The 21,408-nt window shown below is 41.7% G+C and overlaps 1 protein-coding gene across 4 annotated transcripts; it reads left to right on the top strand.

Annotated features, from left to right (window-relative positions):
• Nucleotides 1–5,836: 5,836 nt before the first annotated feature.
• On the top strand, nucleotides 5,837–19,426 carry LOC115657801 (putative P2Y purinoceptor 10). 4 transcript variants are annotated; one of them, XM_030576047.1, is made up of 3 exons: nucleotides 5,837–5,909; nucleotides 14,825–14,909; nucleotides 17,211–19,426. In XM_030576047.1, the coding sequence occupies exon 3, from the start codon at nucleotides 17,255–17,257 to the stop codon at nucleotides 18,233–18,235; it is 981 nt and encodes a 326-aa protein (XP_030431907.1). In that variant the 5' UTR covers nucleotides 5,837–5,909; nucleotides 14,825–14,909; nucleotides 17,211–17,254; the 3' UTR covers nucleotides 18,236–19,426. The 4 variants fall into 4 exon arrangements, with proteins under 4 accessions (XP_030431907.1, XP_030431908.1, XP_030431910.1 ...); XM_030576049.1 differs by lacking the exons at nucleotides 5,837–5,909; nucleotides 14,825–14,909 and adding exons at nucleotides 7,103–7,139; nucleotides 7,235–7,316; XM_030576048.1 differs by lacking the exon at nucleotides 14,825–14,909 and having other exon boundaries at nucleotides 5,876–5,909.
• The last annotated feature ends 1,982 nt before the right edge of the window (nucleotides 19,427–21,408 follow it).

Raw genomic sequence — 21,408 nt, 5'->3', positions numbered from 1 at the left:
TGGACAACACAAGCTCATGTAAAGTCCATCATTTTATTAATAGAAAATTATATGCAAAAATCCTGTTATCTCAAAAGGCATTTCCCAAACACTTCAAACATGCAAAAACCGTGTAATGTGGGGTTCAAACACACTAGCTTAAACCAATAAAACAAATATATTAACTACAGAAAGAAAGATTTTAAGTGATTACAAGTAATGAGACATAAACGTCAGAATTGGTTACAAGAAAACACAACTAATAACTAACTTAACAAACTATGTGGATTCAAAGCAATAGTCTCTCTCACCACATGCTTCAGCAGTCTTACTGGCTGAATGTTTCTCAGTCAGGATTCCTTCCCCAGGCCAAAGCTTTTTCCTTTGTTCTTCCAGGTGTTGTGGCTGCTGTGGGTAGAGAGAAAGGGTAGAAAAATTTGTGGCATTTGATCCCATTCTTATACCTTTTCCTCTTCTTTAAGAATCCTTGCTAGCTGGGGTGCAGGGGACAGAAAGTCTGTGGAGACAGGAATTTCCAGCAGTTTCTTTTCCAAGGTGTAAATTTCTTGCTCATTCTCTTTTTCCTGCCAAAGAATGGCCATTTAACCAGGTGATAGTCCATATGATTTTGTTGACACCTGGCTCAGGCATCAATTTGCTTTTTGTCTCTGAGGAACTGGTGTGTAGCTGCTTCCCCAGATTTAGAATATGTCTTAGTAACATCATACAGTAGAATCATATAACTTTACATACAATGTGGTCACACATATTTTACCAGGACAATAATGATCAGCAAATCATGAGGTTTCAAATTATACCTTACAAGGCATAGTTTGTACAACATTTATCATAGTCTTGAAAAAATGAGTGGACATAGGGATACAGACTGTCACATAAGGCATGGCCAAATAAAGTTTAATAAAGACCTCATGAAACTTCATCTATTTTTAGAATCCACTTTAAAACCAATCTTTTTCAGAGAGTGTATGTCACGTGTTTTTCCCACTTCCCGTTTCTGCCCCAAACCAGAAGTACCAAAATAGTACAAATAAAAAACTCTTCTCATGGTGTGGTTGTTTTGTCTGGACCAGAAGAAAAGTTCCAGACTTCTTGTGAGAAAGCCTTGCTCTCCAGGCCTCAGAAGGTGGTTTAAATAAACTCTGGATGAGCATCCAAGATTTTGGGCATTCATCTGAACCTAGCTCAGCCTCTGAAGCATTTGAAGTTCATCCTGTCCATAGTTACTATAAGAGCTAAGTATTATTACTACGTACACAACAGTTTTTATATGAACAAACGGCTTTGCGACACATTACAGCTAAGGCCCTACCAAATTCACTGTGCATTTCAGTCAATTTCATGGTCATAGGATTTTAAAAATTATAAATTTCATGATTGCAGATATTTAAATCTGAAATTTCTTGATGCTGTAATTGTAGGGGTCCTGACCAAAATGGGAGCTGTGCAGGAGTCACAAGGTTATTGTGGGAGGGGGGTTGCGGTACTGCTACCCTTACTTCTGCGCTGCTGATAGCAATGGTGCTGCTGGCAGAGCTGGGCGGCCAGAGAATGGCAGTTGCTGGCTGGGAGCCCAGCTCTGAAAGCAGAGCTGCCTCCAGCAGCAGTGCAGAAGTAAGGATAGCATGGTATGGTATTGCCACCTTTACTTCTGCACTGCTGCCTTCAGAGCTAGGCCCTCAGTCAGCAGCCTCCACACTTTGGCTGCCCAGCTCTGAAGGCAGTGCAGATGTAATGGTGGCAATGCTGCGACATTGCTAAAATAATCTTGTGACCACCTGCAACTTCCTTTTGGGTCTGGATCCTCAATTTGAGAAACACTGGCCTCCCCCCGTGAAATCTATATAGTATAGGGTAAAAGCACACAAAAGAGCAGAGTTCACAGGGGGAGACCAGATTTCATGGTGCATGCTGCATTTTGCATGGCTGTGAATATGGTAGCACCTCTTGCATATGTTTTACTTTTGTGGTATACCCAGTGATTAAACAAGAGGGAACTGGTATGCTACTGCAGTGCAGAACTGGGCTCTGTGCAGAGTAAGTACTGTATATATCAGGGGCTGGCAACCTTCAAGAAGTGCTGTGCCGAGTCTTCATTTATTCATTCTAATTTAAGGTTTCACGTGCCAGTAATGCATTTAAACGTTTTTAGAAGGTCTCTTTCTATAAGTCTATGATGTATAACTCAACTATTGTTGTATGTAAAGTAAATAAGGTTTTAAAAATGTTTAAGAAGCTTCATTTAAAATTAAAATAAAATGCAGAGCCCCTTGGACCGGTGGCCAGGACCCGGGCAGTGTGAGTGCCACTGAAAATCAACTCACGTGCTGCCTTCGGCACGCGTGCCATAGGTTGCCTACCCCTGGTATATATAGTAAATTAAGATCTTAAAAAGTATCCTTTAAATTAAAGTAAAGTAAAATCTGTGCACCTGCACAATGGCTAGGGAAAACCTGGCCAAACAGAATCACCAATACAATCATTTAACTATACATATAACTCCAGCTACATGGTAATAAAAGGTCCAGTGGAAATCAACAAGCTTCCAGTTGTCATAAAAAAATATAGCCAGGAAATTAAAAATTGAACCCCTCATTAAAAGTTTTTTGCATGCCTCCATCACGCATCTGTTCTTTTCTTTAACACACACACACACACACACACACACACACACACACACACACACACACACACACACACACTCACGCACGCATTTGGAGATTCTATATTTTGTTCACATATTCTGATTTTTAGCTCTCTTGCCTCGTATGTTTATTTCTCAGAATTCTACCTTTAGGGTACAGATCTGGATTTGAGAATAAACATGTTTATACATTTTTACATCAGTGCATTATCTTCAGTTCTTGGCATCAATTTTTTGTGTAGTTCTTGATGGGTACACAACTGGAATACTGAAAACCAGTAGCAAATATTTGTAGTGGAACTGGACAAATGATTTATTGTTAATAACATTCACTACAAATTTAGCTTTTTTCTTGTTAGTGAACAGATCAATTTTAAAAATATCTACTAGCTATTCACAATCATTTGATAAAGTGTTTTTGTGAGTAAATTTCAAGCTCTGGGCATTTGTTCACTTTGATTATTCACTATCCATAGTGTTTGACTGAACATAAGTCTTGAGTTTTTGTGTCTGGTTCCTAATTGTACAACAGTAACTTTTTAATCAGAAGAGTAAATATTTTTCCTTCACATGTTAGTGCCTTTGTTCATGTGAAAATATACATATCTGTGTAAAAAACAGCTATTCCTCAAATACCTATATAAACTAAAACTCATTAATGTTGTTCCCTCTTCAATAAATCAGTCATGCACTTTTGGTCTTATATTATGGAAAGCAACACAGAAAGCAAGCATGAATGTAAAATCAGCATGAAAGAAAATGCAGAGTGTTCTATCTCTGTACAATTCCCTCACCTTGAATCCCTGCCCCCTAACAAAGTCAGCCAGATTTTGTGGTGTTCTCTGCATTAAAAGCAACAAGAGCTTGTATTAAACAATTATATAATTTTTATTTAAGCATTAGGTAATGCAGATGCTAGAGCCTAATGCAAGCTCCAGCCTGCTAGAGTCTGCTCTGCCCCCTGCAAAGGAGCGTGGGCTTCTGAGACTGATCTCCATAGCATGAGCCCTGCAATCCCAAGTCTGTCTACCCAGGCTCTGAGATTCTCTCAGTGACTAGACAGACAGCAAGTTAGTGACAGAGCCCAGAACTCAGATCCGTTAGTCTCTGGAACACTTAACCACTCCCTTTATATTTGTACAACTGTAAGTTAAACAATTGCAACTGTAATGAATCTAATGTCTCTTTTCTACAAAGAGGTTTGCCTTCGCCTAAATAAACCAAGTCCATTAGTGACAAACGTGAGAGGTCAAGAAGGTGTTGTAACTGTAAGCATGTAGGCTGGAGAGCATCTGCAATAGAGCTGATAACATCTGTGTTTCACAAATTGTTTCTCAGTTTTGATAAGTGAGTTATTTCTAAATAGCTGTTCCAAAATATTTTCTGCTTTGTATGCTGTACTACTGGGTATTCTGAGGTCATTTAATTTAAAAAACTACCTCAATGGAATTCACCCAGAAGCAAATTTGTTCCCCTCTTCTCATGAGGAACTTAATAAAACCAAAACCAGGATTTGCAGATAAGTCGCAGTACTGTCCAAAGGATTGACACCTCTCTTCAACCAAGTCATGCAAATAATTGCAAAGCAAGCTTTCAGGTCTTAACAACCTTCTCAACAACTCTTTGAAACAGAGAGATTTATAAACCAGAGATCTGCTTGTTAAAGGGTATTTGTCTAGGGTCTTGCGGAATTAGATGCCATTACTTTTAGCTCTTTTATAGCCCCAAACAGTAAAGCATCAGTAATGGCAGAGGGTTTACAAAGCCACAATGAGTAATTCAGCCCAATTCCCAGGGCAAAGGTGTGGTATATGTGCTGCTGGTTGAAAGGTGTGGCTCGTCAGCTGCATGGATGATGTGGAGAGGGAGGGCTTAGACCCACCTCCTTTGCACAGCTCCCTCTTTGGAGTGATTTGCACCCCGAGAGCACAAGGAGGAAGAATTGCACTGGGGTCTCAGGTGAGGATAGGGAAAAAAAGAGGAAGGCTTTTGCATCTTCCTCCTCCCTTGTGTATGTATCAGGTATACGTATGGGATGGCCCTTAGACTTCTGAGCAGACAGATCAATGACTAAATTGTTGTTCCATGAGAAAACAGGGCTTGGGATATTCTCACCAGTGCTCTAATGCTGTGCCCTAAACAGGATGCAGTAGAGCATTTACTGCTGACTCATAGTGACAGTTACATGCTACAAACCACGGGTCTGATTCTGCAGCACCTGTGCAGGCAAAACTCCACTGACTTCCCAAAGGGACTCAGGATTGGGCCCTCTGACACTTTAAACGTCAGTGATCTTGGGTGAACTCCTGACCCCACTGAAGTGATGGGAGTTTTGCCATTTACTTCACTGGTGCCCAGATTCCACCCCTTAGCTTGACACATTTCAGGATGATTCTAGTGCTGGGTTGTCACCGTAAATTTAAAACTGTTTTAGTTTCTCTGTCTATTCAGGTTGCAGAGCAATGATGGGCCAGCTCCTGCTCCCACTGAGGCTGCTAGGAACTTTGCCATTGACTTCAGTAGGAGCAGGAGTAGGCCCTGTACATTACAAACACATGGAACAAGAAATAAACACTGCACAAACAGCAGCGACAAATACAAGGCAATAGCTGGATACATTCTGTGACTAGGTGCCCCCACCCCCAAAAAATAAATACCCTGGGCCAAATGTTAACTTCCCTTTGGAGAGTGAGGCAAGGCCCTGGGAACTCTGTAAACATCAGTTCAGAGTTTGGCCTGTAGAGGAGGGCAGGAGATGCAAATCCCAGGCTCAGAGACCTACAGAGGAAGGAACCCTCCTGGCCCACAGAAAAGCTTTCATCCTGGGTGATAGCTCTGCCTGGTCTCCCGTGGCAGCCTGGCTCTTGGGAGAGGAAGGGTGACATTGGGAGGCTGCACGGGAACAGTCCTGGAGAGAGAGCCCATGAGAGCTAATGGAATAGTGTAGAAGTTAATGGGAATAGATCGCAATGAGAGTTGCGAGTGCTCCTAAGGTGATAAGCACTTTGCAGGGTTTGCCACAGTGTACGTGAGATTGATGCGTCTTGATTTCAAGCATGTATATAGTCCGAGTTGTGTACACCAGTCCAAATATGTGCTCAGTGAAGTTTGTTACAGCTGCATTGGATGCGGTCACAGTCTAACCTTATTTCAACCAGTCAGTGGCGTCATTCAGGTTACTTTCTGAGATGTAAACAAGCTTTCATATTTTACTTCCTCTTCTAACTGCACGAGTCTTCAGTTATCAGCAGGATTGCTGTGCAATACGGTAAGGCTTTTTTTCAAGCTTTGACTTCGTGTATTAAAGCAAAAACTAATGAACCTGCACTGTTGGAATATGCTACATTAAAATAATGCTTTCCTTGTGCTTTTCATCGTGGCCATTCTCTTGTCAAAGCAGGAAAATTACAATGAGATAAATTTGTTGCAGCGCTCTTTGTTTTACTAACTTTATATTATTAAAAAAAATTTGCAGTGAGTGTTTTCTCAAGATAGCCTTTCCATCAAGATAAAGCTACAGACAGAGATTGCAGAAGCACAGGCAAAAGCAGTCTGGTGATTTGATGTTTGCCCGCCAAATTTTTGCAAGCATGGAAGAGCTAAAGTAGTAGTTGTAATAAACCACTGGTGCCTGAGAGAGTGAAATTTTATGCTCTTGCAATTAATAGTGCCTTAATTACTATCAAATGTTGTTAGAAGAGGTCATTTTGTTCTGTGGTATAATTTCAGAGTCAAAATCAGCACAACTCTTTTATTTTTAAATTGTATTTGATGGTAACGGAAATTCCAGCAGACTGCTATTTCATCTAGAGAAGGATTTTTATTAGACTGAAAAGATTCCTTGTCCCAGCTGCTGTTTATATGTAATCTATGAGGCTTTGTAATTGAATTGTGAGAGCAGAATTATAGTGTTCCTTTGAGCTGGGTGGTGGAAAATACAATGTGACAAAAGTCTGAAGAGTGGGGCTCAATGTTCTCAGAGACTATCAGGCAATTGCCACTGATACGGAAACTGCAGCGTGGATTAGGTTTGCAATTATTAAACTGGATTAGACATAGCTTGATCTCTGATGGATGCATTTAAATCACGCTTTCTAAAGCTTGTTTATTTAAGTCTCCTCACTACCGTGGCAATCGCTCCAACAGGTGGCTAGACATCGGAGGGAACTTAATAGTGCAATCCCTTGTCCGGTGGCTGGTGACCAAGTTTGTGCATCCTGAAGGTAACTACAGACAAAACTCAGCAGCACAGCTGGGTTCCAAAGCTAAGTAAATGAAAAGGGAATTCCTTTTCCAGTGAGTCAGTTAGCATGCAAAGCCAGTCTTGCCACAGACTCGAGTGGGAGACACCTTTAGCTTTCACATGAGATTTTAGCATATGAAATAAGGATGTTGGGGTTTTCTTTTTAAAAGGAATAAAGCAGTGGCTCTCAACCTGCGGCCCAATCAGCACATAGCTGCGGCCCATGTAGAGTGACCAGATGTCCCGATTTTAAAGGTATAGTCCCAATTTTGGGGTCTTTTTCTAATATAGGCTCCTATTACCCTCTACCCCCGTCCCGATTTTTCATACTTGCTGTCTGGTCGCCCTAGGCTCCTGTGAAATCCTCAGGGCCATACTTTTCCCTATCAGCATGAGTGACCAGTGGAATAATGGAGATACAGGATTGATGAGGTAATATCTTTTATTGGACCAAGTTCTGTTGATGAAAGAGACAAGTTTTCAAACTACACAAAGCTCTTCTCCAGGTCTGGGAAAGATATTCCTTGTGTCACAGCAAAATGCCAAGTGAATCAGATTGTTTAGCATAAGTAGTCTGCACATATTGTAAGGGACCAAACAAGGTAGGAGTAGTCCATTAACCTAACTGACTGACTCCAAGACTGATCTTGATATTGAGGGGGTTGCTATGATGACACTGCCTACCATGGTATGTAGCTGGTCTGTGAAAGCTAGCAGCAAATATCCTCCAACATCCGGTGATGGGACACTAGATGGGGAGGGCTGTGATGCTCTGTACCTTGAGGAAACACCATGTACCCCCATGTTCATCCTTATAATATGATTGTGTGGTATCCAATGCAAAGTTTGTCATGTCGGGTGTCTTCGGAAGGCTCATGATGCACTGAGCATTGTTGTTATAGTAATCTTATAGGTTGTAATTTCATATATAGAGTTATGAGGCTGAAAATGTGTCCTCATGGCTTAAAACAAGACCAGGAAAAAACTCTCCAGGAGCAGAGGCCCAGGCAAAACTCTCCAAGAGCAGAGGGGCAGTTAACACCTCATCAGGGCATGTATGGGACAAACCCAGCCCAGCCTCCCAGGGACAAAGGACACTGGCCTAGACAGCAACAAAGGATCTGTTGGACTCTCAAGAGAGTCACCCTCCCCTTCTCTTGGTCAGTTTGGGACTACAGTGAGGTAATGCTCACCTGACTCTAAAGGGGGGGCAAAGCCAAGAAGGAGGAAAGGACGTGATAAAAGGGAGAGACATTTGCCATGCTCTCTCTCTCTTCTACCCCCATCTACATCACCACCACCAAGTGACAGAAGCGCTGATCAAAGGGTCGAGCCTGGCTGAAAGGCAACCGGACAGCCTGTAGTGAGAAGCATCTAAGTTTGTAAGGGCATTGAAAGTGTTAAGATCAGCTTAGAATGCGTTTTGCGTTCATTTCATTGACCAAACCTGACTTATTGTGCTTTTATTTATAATCACTTAAAATCTATCTTTTGTAGTCAATACATTTGTTTGTTTATTCTACCTGAAGCAGTGTGTTTGGTTTGAAGTGCATCAGAGACTCCCCTTGGGATAATAAGCCTGGTAAATATCAATTTCTTTGTTAAATTGATGAACTCGTATAAGCTTGCAGCATCCAGTGGGCATAACTGGGCACCGCAAGACGGAGGTTCCTAGGGTTGTGTCTGGGACTGGATATATTGGCTAGTGTCATTTGGTTGCACAATCCAAGCAGCTTACATGCTAGAGGCTGTGCATGAACAGCCCAGGAGCGGGGATTCCTAAAGCAGAGCAGGGTAAGGCTGGCTCGGCTCCCAGAGTCGAGGATTGGAGTGACCTAGCAGATCACTGGTCCAGAGTTATCTGGAACCAGGGGAACATCACAAGGGCTCTGAGTTATTATAGACAATTCTTTCCCAGGTGACTGGCTGGTGGATCTTGCTGAAATGCTCAGGGTCCAACTGATCACCATATTGAGGGCTGGGAAGGAATTTTCCTCCAGAGTCAGATTGGCAGAGACCCTGGGGAGGTAGGGGTCACCTTTTACTGCAACATGCGGCATGAGACTGTCATAAGCAGATTGTTAAGGGTTAATGTCTCTTGTACCTGTAAAGGGTTACAAGCAGGGAACTGGACACCTGACCAGAAGACCAATCAGCAGACAAGATACTTTTAAATTTGGGTGGAGGAAAGCTTTTGTGTGTGTTCTTTGTGTGTTGTGTGTTCTTCTCTCGGAGGGTCTGAGAGAGACCAGACATTACTACAGGCTCTCTAAGTTTCTTTTCATATAGTAAGTAAAAACAGGCAGTTTAGGCTTTTTGATTCTTATCTATCCCACCGCTAACACCTTATCATAGCATTCCTTCACAGATCTGAACCTTAGAGTTCAGAAAATGAGATATTAGCACCTGAATCCTCTAAGCTTAATTACCAGCTTAGATCTGATAGCACTGCCACCACCCAAAAATATAGTGTTTTGGGGCACTCTGACCTCCCCAACCTTCCCTGGGGACCCCAAGAACCCAGATCCCTTGGGTTCTTAAAACAAGGAGAAATAAACCATTCCCCCCCACCTTTCCCCCTCTCAGAATTTCCCTCCCTGGGCTATCCTGAGAGATACTGATCTAACCTCTAAATCACCATACAGAGAAGCATCTCCCTTCCCTTCCACAAAGAGGCAAACAGATTCAAGGAAAACAAAGGGAGATTCTATCTCTCCCCCTCCCGTCTCCCCCCCCAACCCATCCTGGTGAGTTATCCCAATCCCCTGGAATAACACAAGGGAAACAAGGAAGAAAAAATCAATCAGGTTCTCTAAAAAAAAAAAAAAAAGAAATCTTTTAATTAAAGGAAGGAAAAAGTAAAGAATTATCTCTATAACTTCAAGATGTAAATATTACAGGGTCCTATAGCTTACAGACACCAAAAAGAGACTTTCCCCTCACAGTACCAATACAAATCAGAATATTCCCAGCAACTACACATATAAAAGTTAACCAGCCAGATCCACAATTGCAAATAGAGTAAAAACAATCAAAAAGCCTAAACCACCTGTTTTTGCTAATCTTGTATTTTGTCTTCTGATTGGTCTTCTGGTCAGGTGTCCAGTTCCCTTCTTGTAACCCTTTACAGGTACAAGAGACATTAACCCTTAACAATCTGCTTATGACAGGGACACTTGCAGGTTTAAACTAGTGTAGATGGTGGATTCTCTGTAAGTTGAAGTCTTTAAATCATGATTTGAGGACTTCAGTAACTCAGCCAGAGGTTACAGGTCTATTACATGAGTGGGTGGGTGAGTTCTGTGGCCTGCAATGTGCAGGAGGCCAGACTAGATGATGATGATCATAGAATCATAGAAGATTTGGGTTGGAAGAGACCTCAGGAGGTCATCTAGTCCAACCCCCTGCTAAAAGAAGGACCAACCTCAACTAAATCAATCCAGCCAGGGCTTTGTCAAGCTGGGCCTTAAAAACCTCTAAGAATGAAGATTCCACCACCTCCCTAGGTAACACATTCCAGTGCTTCACCACCCTCCTAGTGAAATAGTTTTTCCTAATAGCCAGTCTAGACCTCCCCCACGGCAACTTGAGACCATTGCTCCTTGTTCTGTCATCTGCCACCACTGAGACCAGCCGAGCTCCATCCTCTTGGGAACTCCCATTCAGATAGTTGAAGACTTCTATCAAATCCCCCTTCACTCTTCTCTTCTGCAGACTAAATAACCCCAGTTCCCTCAGCCTTCCCTCACATGCCCTAGCCCCCTAATAATTTTCGTTGCCTTCCACTGGACTCTCTCCAATTTGTCCACATCCCTTCTGTAGTGGGGGGCTCAAAACTTGATGCAATACTCCAGATGTGGCCTCACTAGTACTGAAAAGAGGGGAATAATCACTTCCCTTGATCTGCTGGCAATGGTCCTACTAATGCAGTCCAATATGCCATCAGCCTTCTTGGCAACAAGGCCACAGTGCTGATTCATATTCAGCTTCTCATTCACTGTAATCTCCAGGTCCTTTTCTGCAGAACTGCCACATAGGCAGTCAGTCCCCAGCCTGTAGCCGTGCATAGGATTTTTCTGTCCTAAGTGCAGGACTCTGCACTTGTCCTTTTTGAACCTCATCAGATTTCTTTTGGCCCAATCCTCCAATTTGACTACATCACTCTGGACCCTATCCCTACCCTCCAGCTTATCTATCTCTCCCCCCAGCTTAATGTCATCTGCAAACTTGCTGAGGGTGCAATCCATCCCATCATCCAGATTGTTAATGAAGATATTGAACAAAACTGGCCCCAGGACTGACTCCTGGGGCATTCCACTTGATACTGGCTGCCAACTAGACATTGAACCATTGATCACTAGCTGTTGAACCTGACAATCTAGATAGCTTTCTATCCACCTTATAGTTCATTCATCTAATCCATTCTTCTTTAATTTGCTGGCAAGAATACTGTGGGAGACAGTATCAAAAGCTTTGCTAAAGTCGAAGTATATCATGTCCACCACTTTCCCCATATCCACAGAGCCAGTTATCTCATCATAGAAAGCAATCAGGTTGGTCAGGCATGACTTGCCCTTGGTGAATCCATGCTGACTGTTTCTGATCACCTTCCTCTCCTCCAAGTGCTTCAAAATGGATTCCTTGAGGACCATGTTCCTCCTTCTTTTTTTTAAAGATGGGCACTATATTTGCCTTTTTCCAGTCATGTGGGACCTCCCCCTATTGCCAAGAGTTTTCAGAGATAATGGCCAGTGGCTCTGCAATCACATCAGCCAACTCCCTCAGCACCCTCAGATGCATCACATCCACCCCATGGACTTGTGTATGTTCAGCTTTTCTAAATAGTCCTTAACCTGTTCCTTCACCACTGAGGGATGCTCACCTCTTCTCCATACTGTGGGTCCTTTCTGACATTAAAGTCTACGAGTTATTAGTCTCTCTAATTTCCTGGGACTAACACAGCTACACAACAACACTGCATAAGGGAATAATGGAATACATTAGTGGACATTTGATTCATACTGACACTTGTGACCGGGGTCCTAGTAGGCAGCCAGCTGTGATCACTCAATTAGAGTGAACTGCCAAGAATGGGGCAGACAATCCTTCAAAAGCTGGTGGATATTCCAATACTTAGATTTACCAAGCCAGCCTAAAACAGCTTCTTTATTACCTCACTGGTTATTCAGAAGTCCAAACAACACAGTTCCCTTAAAGTGATCCAGCCTGAGGCCTCCATCCAACCCCGTCAAATATGATGAACATTTCTGTAAATCTTATGTCATCATAAAAAGAAAAGATTCTATCAATCCCAAAGGATCAGACATATCACTGAGTGTTTCAGATCTTATCCAAATACACGCTACAGCCAATTCTTATTAGCTAAACTAAAATGTGTAGAGAGTATGATTAAAAGATCAATATACATACAGACATAAGTTCAATTCATTGAGGTTCAGATTCAGATGGTGAGCTTTGTAGCTGCAAAGAGTTCTTTTCTTTCAGAAATAGTTCATAGGTTATAGTCCAATGTCCAAATCTCATATTCAGGGTGTACCAGCATAACCTGGACCTCAGTTTTGCAACTTAAACTTTCCCTGATGAAGTTTAAGCAGATCTGAGATGACAGAATCAGGACCCAAGGATCATTTTATACAGTGTTCTAGCATTCATTTGACCACATAGTCCTGGTTAAACAATAGGCTTTTGATATAGCCTTTTGCTTTCTAAACACCACCAGTAATTCATTACATAAATTAACATAGGACAAATTTATCCATTAGGTAATCAATTACAAGCTTCAAAGAGACATATAGACAATGACATCATTTTGCCCAAGATTCATCCACATGTTAATATTCCCTTTTGATCTCTGAATCAATAGTTATAGTGACAGGCAGGAACTGTCTGTTTACGGGTAATATCTAAGATACACACAATTAGTATTACATCTAACAATATAGGTTTGCATTTCAAGCCTATTTAGCATGAATGGCCCTAATTATTATTTGCATACCTTTCTAACATGACTTTAAAGGTGAGCTTTGGGTCATTCAGCCTGCAAACTGTTTAACCCTTTCTAGCCATGCATCATAACACTGCAAGACATACATATTTATCACAGCTAAGAAGCTGCAAGCAGCATTCAGCCAGAGGCAGCCTCTCTTTGGTTCAACTGAAGAGCTTTTCACTGCTGACTGTGAAGGTTTCCGTTTTCACTGTAACTGCTGCAACGTGCAAGATACAGGAACACTCAGGAGCAATTCTAGAGGGAAGATTTTGCAACATAGTTAAAGCAGTTATAGTGTCTGGTCACCACTTGCTGGGCACAACAAAAAAACAGTAGGGCCAAGGAATAACAGTCCTACACTTGCTGGTCTCAGCTTGAGCATTCCTTTCTTGATATTGCCATGGAAATAATATTTTGCAGACTTCCATCTACAAGTAACAGTGTGCACCAGTACAGACCATTTCTTTCCTTGTTGCCACAGTCTTACAAATGCAAATCAATTAAGCAAACGTCAATATTGTATTTCTTCATTATTGGTTTTATTGAAATGGCACATTCTGAAAAAAATGATCCAGTAGGAATTTGTTTTAGCAGAGGCTTTCACTGTTCATTCGTGATTTCCAAACTACTGTGATATGTCTTCACTATACGGGAAAAGAGATAATTGAATGGAATATGTTAGCTTGCCACCGGTGCTATGCAACATGCTGTTGGTGCCCTTGCTTTGTCAGTAGCTTTGCAGTAAGGGTCCAGTCCTGCTAGGTGTTGAGCAGGATTCTTCTGTATTTTAGCTTAGAGGATAGTTCTATCATGTTTTAAATAAAGTGATTAATTATTGGCAAGTCTAGGGAATTGGTGTGTGAGAATGCTCTATACTTGAGCATTGTTATTGTATAAATATTACCCATAATTTTGCACTGCCAATCACTTCACACTCCTTAGTCCATATTTCATCATACAGAGCCTGACCCAGAGACCACTGAAATCAATAAAGAGCCTTTTACAGGCCCATCATTCAATTGCTAATTTAATACAGACATTTAAATTTTTATTTTTTGTTAACCACATTTTAAGGGTATTTTTGTAACCATGTGGCTGTGCCCACAATGATTCTGAACAGCTATCTTTGTTTAATTTCCCTAAATCAGGACTTTCCCCTAACATCAAGAAGTTAGGGGATTTTTCTCTGAAATTATTCTGCTGTCAATTGTCTAAAATCAGAACACAAGCTTTTCAATTTGAGATAATCCCAGAAGACATCAAGGCACACAAAACCAATAAAACATAATTTAAAAATAATCATACCATATCTATCCAGGTGTCTACACCTTATTTTCTCTTAGCAAGGTTAGAAATCTCTAAAGAAAAGGCAAAAAGAAATGAAACATTGTCTAAATCTGACACCTTGTGGCCATTTAAAGAACAGATTAGAGGACGAGATGAAAACTATAGCACAAAAATTCCGTTATTCTCTATCCATCCGCAATGCTAGACCTGCATCATTCTGCACCTATAGCTTTTCTCTGAGAAAACATGATTCTACATAGACAAGAAGCAACTCAAACAGTGAGAAAACCTTGGAGGGATAGGTATTTCCTTATGCCTGGAATGCTTGTAAGAAGGTATATTTTGCCATTAGAAAATGAAGGCTGCATTGCTGGAAATCACTTGTGTGCAGACAATGGTTTGCTGAAGCAAGGATGATAATAAGTTATCTCAAATGCTTATTTAATACATGGGTTCTTTTTAAGACCTGCAGCAGGAGTGGTCTCACTGGTGAGCCAGGAGGCTGTGCTTGATTACATCAATAGTGCTTATGAACTCTAATTCCTTAGTTATTACATAAAATCTAATGAAGGCTAACTGCACCTAGGGGCATCTGCATGCAAAGTAACTGAAACAGAAATATCCCATTTTGATTTAATTTCAGGTCAATGGAATTGAAATTCATGTAAGAACAGCAGTCCCTGGGCCAGATTGCTAAAGGTATTTAGATGCCTAAAGACACAGAGCAGGTTAGTGGTATTTTCAAAATGCCTAACTCCCACTGATCTCAGTCAGCCCTTTCAGAGGGCTGTTTCCTGGGTGGGGTGTATGTAGGTGGCTGTCAGTGCTATATGGCGTTAGTCTGTTGCTGGGCTACTCTTTAAGACTGAGAGAAAAGAAAAGCCAGAGGAATAGAAACACGTTTCAGATGAAGGGCAAAAAAGAGAGTGAGCAACAACTGCTGCTCCCAGGCCCTGCTGGCATAGAAAATGGGTGGTCATAGGCACTGTTGGCATAGCAGGCCAATGATTACACCAGTGGTGAATTTGGACCATAGCCTGTAATAGATCATATGCTTCTTAGTCATGTATGAGTAACATGCTACAAGTTACCAGGCCAGCATTCACTTACAGAGACACTTCTGCTGGCAGATGCCTCCTGTAGGTGGTACCTTGCAGAAAATGAGTCATTTGCAGTGAATCAGTATCTCCAATGCTGTATCCTCACAGTAAAACTCCCTGCAGGGAGTTAAGGTGGAGAAAATTTCCTCACAGAATCCCTCCACCGTCATTCCATTGGGATGCCCACCTCTATACCTAGAAGATCCTATGGATTCTGGTGGATCATAGGGGGATGGGAATCAGCAGAAGGCCTGCAGCTGCCATGCAGAAAGTCTGTGCTTTCCTACTGGCTCTGTGCCTCTGGTGCTCCTCATTCCCTGGCAAAAGGGAGACAATAAAATCCTGCTGCCAGAGACTCCCCTGAGTGGAGCCATGGAAGGAATGTAGAAAAGCAGTGAGAATCTCATCCCTTTCTTCAGCCATCATGTGACATTTACATGGAAACAGGAAGCCAGTTTTCATTTTTACCCTTACATTGGATGAGCTGGTAAATCAAGCTCACCCAGGATTCTGAGTACAGAAATATCCCCAAACCACACTTTTCTTGCCTGTATTACCCCCTCTGAGGAGAAATCCCAGTCTGGTTTAAAGAAGGAAAAGTACACCTAATTTAACAATTTAATCGGAAGTTCCTCACCCCACCCTGATCAGTCTGCAGTTTGATTCAAAGGAGAGTCTGAAAAAGGAAAATATCACCTCAAAATTAAACTGCTCAAATAAAAATCATGACCCAGGTTTGTGTAGAGGTGGTGGGGAGACCCAGGATGACCACATCCTAAGTGTACCTCAGTGTGTTTGGTGAGCAGTAACAAAGTAAATTCCATTTGTCTAGCCCAGACTGTAGGTTATCCTGGGCCGTCAGAAACAGGCATTTTTTCTAGGTTGCTTGGAAATCAATCCTCTCTTCATGGATGGTTACAGCTTTGTCAGGGTCCCATGGACCTGGCTCTCTTTGAGAAGAATAATTAAGTGGTTAGGGTACTAGACTAATACTTGTAGTGCTTAATTTGTGCCAAAGCTGAGCCCCAGCACCTCTGAGCTCAGCAGTTCATAGCCCCAGCACCTCTTGGCTCGGCAGTTCATAGCCCCGGCACCTCTGGGCCTGGCTCTTCATAGCCCCGGCACCTCTGGGACGGGCTGTTCATAGCCTCAGCACCTCTGGTCTCGGAAATTCATAGCCCTGGCATCTCTGGGCTTGGCAGTTCATAGCCCTGGCACCTCTGGGCTTGCCACATCAGTTATGAAAGTAAAAAAATTGCTTGAGCTCCGGCACATCTTTCATTACAAATTAAGCACTGGATACCTGGGACACGCAATTTCAATTCTTTGATCTGCAACAGACTTCCTGTGTGACCCTGGCTAAGTTGTTTAGTCTTACTGTGCCTCACTTCCCAAACTGTAAAGTGGGGGTAATAGCACTGCCCTAGCTCACCAGGGCATCGTGAGGATAACTATGTTATTGACTGTAAGGTGCTCAGATGCTATGGTAATTGGGACTAGGTAAATACCTTAGATAGAGGGAACAGTCTTTGAGGTTTCATAAGCCCCAAAGTATCTTACTGCTTGTGAAAAAGCATTGAAGAGTGAGAAGAAGATTTACAGAGGACATGTTCTAGGCTCTACACTGTACAAAATGTACTAATGTAACTAAGATATGTAATACATGTGATGCAAATATTAATATTGATCAATCTTGCATTGTCTTTGCCTTTACAGTAATTGTTTTGGGAGGCTAGAGCCCTAGACTGAGACTCAGGAGCTCTGGGTTCCATTCCAGAATCTGCCACTGGCCAGCTAGGAGACCTTAGGAAAGTCACTTTTACCTCCCTGAGCCTCAGTTTCCCAATGTGCAAAATGAAGATCATGATCTACTGATGAAAAATGCTATGTAAGAGCTAGATGTTATGATTATCTTTTTATTCTTTACAGAAATCTTCCATCCAGTTCCAAATGATTGCTCAGACACAATCAAGATGCAGAGCAACGGATCTTCAGAAAACTGTGCTGATCCTAATATAACATTTAAAAACTCTCTATACGCAACCGCTTATACCATAATATTCATTCCTGGTCTTCTGGCAAACAGTGCTGCATTATGGGTTTTATGTCGCTTCATCAGCAAGAAAAACAAAGCTGTCATTTTTATGATTAATTTGGCTGCAGCTGATCTTGCTCATGTTCTCTCGTTACCGCTACGAATATATTATTATATAAACCACACATGGCCTTTTGGGAGATTCCTCTGCTTGTTATGTTTCTACCTGAAGTATCTCAACATGTACGCAAGCATTTGTTTCCTTACCTGCATAAGTATTCAAAGGTACTACTTCCTCCTCCATCCATTCAAAGCCAAAGACTGGAAACGCAGGTACGATGCCACCATTAGTGCTATAGTATGGATTGTGGTTGGGGCTGCTTGCTCACCATTTCCAGTTATGAGAAACTCTGATTTAACCAACAATTCAAATTTCTGCTTTGCAGATCTTGGAGTCAGGAAAATTGACAGTAAGACAGCTTCTGTGATTATGGTCACAACAGCTGAGCTTTTAGGATTTGTGGGCCCTCTAATTATTATTGTATACTGTACCTGGAAAACAAAAGAGTCGCTTCAGAATTACGAAATGCCTTTGCAAAATACCAGAGAAAAACGGAGAGCTTTACGCATGGTTTCTATGTGTGCAGCTGTGTTCTTTGTGTGTTTCACACCATATCACATAAACTTCTTCTTCTACATGATGGTGAAAGAGAATGTTATTACACACTGTGCCATACGCAGAAGCACTCTTTACTCTCAGCCCTTTTGCTTAAGCCTAGCAAGTCTGGACTGTTGTTTGGATCCAATCCTGTACTTCTTTACAACAGCAGAATTTCAGGATCAGTTATCAAGACACAGCAGCGCAATCATCAGGAGTCGCCTGATGAGCAAGGAGAGTGCCTCGTCGATTAAGGAATAAAAACTATAAGCATTTTTTTTAACCTTATAACATATGAAATCTTGGACTGCTCTATAACCCTGTAGTCAAGCAGGTAGAATAGAAACACCTGCAGCTTTATTTGATGGGGTTTGTGATGCTGAAAATCTTTTGAAATATAGAAAACAATGTTCATTTAAAATCAGCAGTCAAATATTATGGGTGTTTGAGACTGGAGAACCCCTGACTGGAGTGAACTGGTGGAGTGCCTCATCTGGTCTACCTGAACTAGAAAATGCTGCAGGGAGCAGTGCTGCCTTTGCAGGGAGATGGCCTGAATGGCCTAGTAGCTCTTTCCTAATTTGTGTGGTTCTAGGATCAAGCCAAAGACACTCCAACCACTGAGGCCCAATGTGACCTCCTCTCAGCAACTGCTCTTCTGCAACAGAAATATAGCGCAACAAAGATAAATGTTATAGTTTATATACATGCAGCTGTTTTTAAAGGGATATTTCAGTGTTCACACATGTAACAAGGAAATATATTTTAATTAAAGGAATTATTCCTAGCTTCTTAGTGGCAAAGTTCAATAAGTAACCAGTACAATGCCCACTGAAATCAATGGAAAGACTCCCATTGCCTTAACTAGACACTGTATTTTGCCAAAGACATACACACACACTTAACTTTATGCATTACAAGTACTCCAACTGAAACAAAATGTAAACACATGCATAAGTCTTTGCAGGCCTGGGGACTAAGTGTATATTCAAGCCTGTACAATGCAGTTACTAGGGGTTTTTTTCCAATCAATTTTTTCTCCTGTGCTATCAACTGTTCTATTTACTATCCTATGTGGATTCAGCCTATAGTTGTAATTATTTCTCTGAGAATGTTTATATATCTTAGTCAGCTATTGGGGAGTGTTTAGTGTAATTTCCTTCAAGCTTCTGTTTTGCGCTTTGTTTGGTGGAGAAACAAATGTTTAAGGTATCACAATGACATTCAAACAGCTTGTCTTCCATTTTTCTTTGCAAAATCGTGCTTTAAAAATAAATGCACATTTGCAAATGTAACACAAGTTTCACAAAGGTATGTTAATGTCTCAGACAACAGTGTGTTTTCCGATCCTTGGTTATTTACAATACAGTTTTGCTGGTGAGTTCCAACAGCCTATTCACTATGAGTGAAATTCTTCCCTGTGGAGAAGGCCAGCTCAGGACCAATACACAAATTAAGGGTACGTCTATACTACCCGCTGGATTGGCAGGTAGTGTTCAATGTATCAGGGATCGATTTATTGTGTCTCATCTGGACGCAATAAATTGATCCGCTAATCGACGCCCGTACTCCACCTCGGCAGAAGGAGTAAGGGGAATCGATGGGAGAGCCGTGGCAGTTGACTTGCTGCCATGAGGAAGGCCAGGTAAGTCAAACTAAGATACTTCAACTTCAGCTATGCAAATAGCGTAGCTGAAGTTGCGTATCTCAGTTTGAACCCCCCTGCTAGTGTAGCCCAGGCCTTAGAATAGGACTGGGACCAGCACTCAGTCATATAGATCAAAGACTGCAAAGGGCTACACATTTGATTTACTACCAACCTTAGCTGCATTTAAACTGTAAACACCATTTTTATGCCAATTTAACTGTTTCTATCAGGAAGTTGATTTTTCTACCAGAATAGTTAAGTTGGTGCAACCCCTAGTGTGGATTTCAGGTGCTTTTTACTGATATTTTTAATGGCCTTTCTTGTACAGGAATTGCAACTGGGGCATCCTTTCAGAGAAATTCTGGGGTGGGATGAGAGCTGTATCAGCATAGAGAACACTAGATGTGGCTATGTTGTAAGCTGCAAAGTCTTTGGGTAGCGAGGGGGAAGTGCAGCATATAGACCTGTGAAAAGTCTGATGGTAGAGGGAAGCTGCTCCTCCCCCTTCTACTCCCCTGCTCCACAGGAAATGACACCCCTGAATAGCAACACTAGTATAAGTACCTTTATACTGATATAGACACCAGTGGAGGTTATATTATTGTAACTACAGAAGTATTATTAAAGCAGTAGATTTGTTGTGTGAAGACAAGGCCTCAGCAGTGAAAGGGTCCGTATTTGGAGTGACAATCAGCGAAGATCAGAATCTGTGTCGCTGCAGAAACAGCAGTGTTCAAATTGTGCTTTTAAAAATGTATCAACATCACTTCAAATAAGGTGGAGATTGCTAAACTATAGAAAAATAAAGTTACAGGCTGATCTCTCTAGGGAGAATGTCTGCTTTTATTTGCTCTGCAGAAAATTTTGATGACTTCTCTTAATGTTACAATTTCTGTGTCAGCAAATAAAATTGCCCATTCTTATTCTTGCCCTGTTGTCCAAAAGGCCCTTTGTGAGTGCCAGAAGGAGAACTAAAGACGAAGCTTCTTGTTTGTGAGACTCAAGGTCTCTTGCCATTTTTTTCTGAGAGCAGCCATCCCAGTAATAGCTTCTGACATGTCGTCTCTTCTTTTTCACTTCCTTTTTATAGGCCTGCAGTTGAAAAGTGAGGCCACTTCTATTTTCTCACAAAGTTTTCTCAACACTGGTAAACTGATGTGCTCTCTGCCCCGATTCCTGTGGGTTATGGGCCTACATTGCTCTAAAGGCTAACAGCTCGGCAGTCTTTGCAAGGGATATCCTCCCCTTTCACTGTGACAGCACTCCCAGAACACCAGTCTCTTCTCAAAGCTGTTGCTCCTCTCTCTGCCTGCCTCACTCCTTGGCTTGCATATTGGAAGAGATCATATATTGACCCTATATAGACTAAAGTAAAAGTGACCCCTGTCAGATATCACAGTCTACACCCAATATGTGAATATGACATGAGACTTATGTCTTTCCCCATGGGAAAACACTTGACTTCTCTCCCCTCTCATTTTTAGAAAGTCCCATCTACAGTTTTGCACTGATTTCCTTTTGCTCTAAAATTTGAAAGTAAAAATCAGGAATGAAAGGGCTTTTATTTGGTTTAGACGTACAACATTAAACAGCATCCCCAACTCATTTTCTCCTTAGGCCCAGGCCTCATGACCCTTTTGGTTAGTATGGCTCACACTTCAGCATTTCTACGCCTACTTGGTTGAGAGATGGTGGTTCATGAATGGAAATGGTAATCACATGATCTAGAATCACACATCCCATGGGTGAGACCTTGTGGGTTGCATCAGCAGGTTTACTTGTCATT

Source organism: Gopherus evgoodei, chromosome 9, assembly GCF_007399415.2.
Source record: "Gopherus evgoodei ecotype Sinaloan lineage chromosome 9, rGopEvg1_v1.p, whole genome shotgun sequence".
In the NCBI taxonomy this organism is placed as follows: Eukaryota; Metazoa; Chordata; order Testudines; family Testudinidae; genus Gopherus; species Gopherus evgoodei.
This window is presented reverse-complemented; position numbering and strand designations above follow the sequence as displayed.

Excerpts from the sequence above, each read along its gene's own strand:
- LOC115657801 (XM_030576047.1), top strand. The coding sequence starts at position 17,255 with ATGCAGAGCAACGGATCTTCAGAAAACTGTGCTGATCCTAATATAACA.